The 5,000-nt window shown below is 38.5% G+C and overlaps 1 protein-coding gene across 1 annotated transcript in view; it reads left to right on the plus strand.

Annotated features, from left to right (window-relative positions):
• LOC149509223 (DNA-directed RNA polymerase subunit beta') overlaps positions 1-5,000 on the plus strand; it is a 7,636-nt gene that overhangs the window by 1,672 nt on the left and 964 nt on the right. Inside the window, exons 1-2 of the mRNA XM_089757757.1 lie at positions 1-729; positions 1,507-5,000. The exon at positions 1-729 is cut by the window's left edge and continues 1,672 nt beyond it; the exon at positions 1,507-5,000 is cut by the window's right edge and continues 964 nt beyond it. Of these exons, the coding sequence (XP_089613883.1) occupies positions 277-729; positions 1,507-3,144 (2,091 nt within the window). The 5' untranslated portion in view covers positions 1-276 and the 3' untranslated portion in view covers positions 3,145-5,000. The remainder of the gene's footprint in view (positions 730-1,506) is intronic.

Consider the following 5,000-nt stretch of genomic DNA (forward strand, 5'->3'; position numbering starts at 1 on the left):
AGGACAACGGGTAGGAGAAATGGAGGTTTGGGCTCTAGAGGGATTTGGTGTTGCTCATATTTTACAAGAAATGCTTACTTATAAATCTGATCATATTAGAGCTCGCCAAGAAGTACTTGGTACTATGATCATTGGAGGAACAATACCTAAACCTGAAAATGCTCCAGAATCTTTTCGATTGCTCGTCCGAGAATTACGATCTTTGGCTCTGGAACTGAATCATTTCCTTGTATCTGAGAAGAACTTCCAGATTAATAGGAAGGAAGCTTAATCGGAATGAATCAGAATTTGTCTTCTATGATCGACCGATATAAACATCAACAACTCCGAATTGGCTCAGTTTCTCCCCAACAAATAAGTGCTTGGGCCAATAAAATCCTACCTAATGGAGAAACCGTTGGAGAGGTGACAAAACCCTATACTTTTCATTACAAAACCAATAAACCGGAAAAGGATGGATTATTTTGTGAAAGAATTTTTGGACCTATAAAAAGTGGAATTTGCGCTTGTGGAAATTATCGAGTAATTGGAAATGAAAAGCAGGGCCCTAAATTTTGTGAACAATGCGGAGTTGAATTTGTTGATTATCGGATACGAAGATATCAAATGGGATACATAAAACTGGCATGTCCAGTAACTCATGTATGGTATTTGAAACGTCGTCCTAGTTATATCGCCAATCTTTTAGATAAACCTCTTAAAGAATTAGAGGGTCTAGTATACTGCGATGTGTGATTTGATCGAAATTATGATTTTACCGATTAGCAATGAGAAACTGTCATCCCATTCAATCGAATTGGGATGCCCTGGATCTGACATGACATGTCTCTTGGGAGGAGTAACATGAAGCTCAGAATTATGGGTGTATTCAATACTCCCAAATAAAAAGGGAATTGGTCTATGGTCGAGTCAGTAAAAATAAATAAATAGGAATTTTGAGTTGTACCTCGTGAAAAAAAAAGACTTCTTTCTTTTGTGGAATTAACCATTCTCATTTCTTTTAGTTCTTTTAGAAAGAAATGAAATTATGTTCAAGTAAACAAATATGTCATGGTTGCAGGAGTCTATACATCGCATATAGGCTTAGGCTTTAAGTTAAGGGCATCGTGGTATAACCGTCGAGGTAAGGTAAGGCAGGACCTAAGAGATCGAATGGAAGGGTACATAGACAAGTAAATCCCTTATGACACTCCTTTAATTTAAGAGGATTCATCATTCGAGGGGAAGTAGACTACTCAAGAATTTCACATTTCATTTATGTCCTAATTTCGAATTGAATAAAGAATTAAGAAAATATAAATCAATAAAAGAAGAATGAATCAATGAAATGTTTCTTTGGAACTTGAGTAAAGAGTAGACCTTTTTTTGGGGGGGGTTCTAGAATTTGAAAGCGAGAACTCCTTTCTTTATCTTTATTTGGTGTAACTACTTGAGCCGGATGAGAGGAAACTCTCATGTCCGATTTTGAGGGGGGGGGGGAGAGATCCTGTAGGGCCCTATCCTAATTTTGCTTTTGCTAGGCCCATCGCTAAAAAACCTACTTTCTTACGATTACGAGGTTCATTCGAATATGAAATTCAATCCTGGAAATACAGTATCCCACTTTTTTTTACTACCCAAGGTTTCGATACATTTCGAAATCGAGAAATTTCTACTGGAGCAGGTGCTATTCGAGAACAATTAACCGATCTAGATTTGCGAATTCTTATCGATTATTCGTTGGTCGAATGGAAAGAATTAGGAGAAGAAGGCCTCGCGGGTAATGAATGGGAAGATCGAAAAATTGGAAGAAGAAAGGATTTTTTGGTTAGACGCATGGAATTGGCTAAGCATTTTATTCGAACAAATATAGAACCAGAATGGATGGTTTTATGTCTATTACCGGTTCTTCCTCCCGAGTTGAGACCGATCATTCAGATAGATGGGGGTAAACTAATGAGTTCGGATATTAATGAACTCTATAGAAGAGTTATCTATCGAAATAATACTCTTACCGATTTATTAACAACAAGTAGATCTACGCCAGGGGAATTAGTAATGTGTCAGGAAAAATTGGTACAAGAAGCCGTGGATACACTTCTTGATAATGGAACCCGCGGACAACCAATGAGGGACGGTCATAATCATAATAAGGTTTACAAGTCGTTTTCAGATGTAATTGAAGGCAAAGAGGGAAGATTTCGTGAGACTTTGCTTGGCAAACGAGTCGATTATTCGGGACGTTCTGTCATTCTTGTTGGCCCCTCACTTTCATTACATCGCTGTGGATTGCCTCGCGAAATAGCAATAGAGCTTTTCCAGACATTTGTAATTCGCGGTCTAATTAGACAACATCTTGCGCCGAACATAGGAGTTGCTAAGAGTAAAATTCGGGAACGGGAAAAAGGGCCGATTGTATGGGAAATACTGCAAGAAGTTATGCAGGGACATCCTGTATTGCTGAATAGAGCGCCTACTCTGCATAGATTAGGTATACAGGCATTCCAACCTATTTTAGTGGAAGGACGCGCTATTTGTTTACATCCATTAGTTTGTAAGGGATTCAATGCAGACTTTGATGGGGATCAAATGGCTGTTCATGTACCTTTATCTTTAGAGGCGCAAGCGGAGGCTCGTTTACTTATGTTTTCTCATATGAATCTCTTGTCTCCAGCTATTGGGGATCCCATTTCCGTACCGACTCAAGATATGCTTATTGGGCTCTATGTATTAACGAGCGGGAATCGTCGAGGTATTTGTGCGAATAGGTATAATCCATGGAATCGAAAAAACTATCAAAATGAAAGAATTTACGATAATAACTATAAGTATACAAAGGAGCCCTTTTTTTGTAATTCCTACGATGCAATTGGAGCTTATCGGCAGAAAAGAATCAATTTAGATAGTCCTTTGTGGCTCCGGTGGCGACTAGATCAATGCGTTATTGCTTCAAGAGAAGCTCCCATCGAAGTTCACTATGAATCTTTGGGTACATATCATGAGATTTATGGACATTATCTAATAGTAAAAAGTGTAAAAAAAAAAATTCTTTGTATATACATTCGAACCACTGTTGGTCATATTTCTCTTTACCGAGAAATCGAAGAAGCTATACAAGGGTTTTTTCGGACCTGCTCATATGATACCCAATCATATGGTATCTAAGCTCAAAAATTCTATGTTCTATGACACCGGTATCAATTCGTGTCTCTCCGGTTCAACTAGTACCATAGTTCCTGACGCGACTTTCTACGAAAATTAATATCGAGAAAAAGAAATTTTCCAATCATTGACTCAAACCCATTGTCGAAGTCCACTCAGCGGAATAAGGGGGTACTTATGGCAGAACGGGCCAATCTGGTATTTCACAATAAAGTAATAGATGGAACTGCCATTAAACGACTTATTAGCAGATTAATAGATCGCTTCGGAATGGCATATACATCACACATCCTGGATCAAGTAAAAACTCTGGGTTTCCAGCAAGCCACTGCTACATCCATTTCATTAGGAATTGATGATCTTTTAACGATACCTTCTAAGGGATGGCTAGCCCAAGATGCTGAACAACAAAGTTTGATTTTGGAAAAACACCATCATTTTGGGAATGTACACGCGGTAGAAAAATTACGCCAATCTATTGAGATATGGTATGCTACAAGTGAATATTTGCGACAAGAAATGAATCCTAATTTTAGGATGACTGACCCGCTTAACCCAGTCCATATAATGTCTTTTTCAGGAGCTAGAGGAAATGCATCTCAAGTACACCAATTAGTAGGTATGAGAGGATTAATGTCGGATCCCCAAGGACAAATGATTGATTTACCCATTCAAAGCAATTTACGCGAAGGACTGTCTTTAACAGAATATATCATTTCTTGCTACGGAGCCCGAAAAGGGGTTGTGGATACCGCCGTACGAACATCAGATGCTGGATATCTTACGCGCAGACTTGTTGAAGTAGTTCAACACATTGTTGTACGTAGAACAGATTGTGGCACCACCCGAGGGATTTCTGTGAGTCCTCAAAAGAGGACGCTTCCGGAAAGAATTTTTATCCAAACATTAATGGGTCGTGTATTAGCAGACGATATATATATGGGTCCGCGGTGCATTGCCATTCGAAATCAAGATATTGGGCTTGGGCTTGTCGATCGATTCATAACCTTTCGAACACAACCAATATCTATTCGAACTCCCTTTACTTGTAGGAGTACATCTTGGATTTGTCGATTATGTTATGGTCGGAGTCCCACTCATGACAACCTGGTTGAATTGGGAGAAGCTGTAGGTATTATTGCGGGGCAATCCATTGGAGAACCGGGGACTCAACTAACATTAAGAACTTTTCATACCGGCGGAGTATTTACAGGGGGTACTGCAGAATATGTACGAGCCCCTTTTAATGGAAAAATCAAATTCAATGAGGATTTGGTTCATCCTACACGTACACGTCACGGGCATCCTGCTTTTTTATGTTATATGGACTTGTATGTAATTATTGAGAGTGAAGATATTATACATAAGGTGACTATTCCACCAAAAAGTTTTCTTTTAGTTCAAAACAATCAATATGTAGAATCAGAACAAGCGATTGCTGAGATTCGCGCGGGAACATACACTTTCAATTTAAATTTTAAAGAGAGGGTTCGAAAACATATTTATTCTGACTCAGAGGGGGAAATGCACTGGAGTACCGATGTGTACCATTCACCCGAATTTACATATAGTAATGTCCATCTCTTACCAAAAACAAGCCATTTGTGGATATTATCAGGGGGTTCGTACAAATTAAGCGTAGTTCCTTTTTCGCTCCACAAGGATCAAGATCAAATAAACATTCATTATCTTTCTGCCGAACGAAGATATATTTCTAGATTCTCAGTGAATAATGATCAAGTGAGACACAAATTATTTAGTTCGGATTTTTATGATAAAAAAGAAGATAGGATTTCCGATTATTCAGAATTTTATCGAATCATAAGTACTGGGCATTGCGATTTCATATATTCTGCTAT

This window comes from Durio zibethinus, unplaced genomic scaffold, assembly GCF_047325235.1.
Source record: "Durio zibethinus cultivar Kanyao isolate XHJ-2024 unplaced genomic scaffold, ASM4732523v1 HiC_scaffold_216, whole genome shotgun sequence".
Lineage (NCBI taxonomy): Eukaryota > Viridiplantae > Streptophyta > Magnoliopsida > Malvales > Malvaceae > Durio > Durio zibethinus.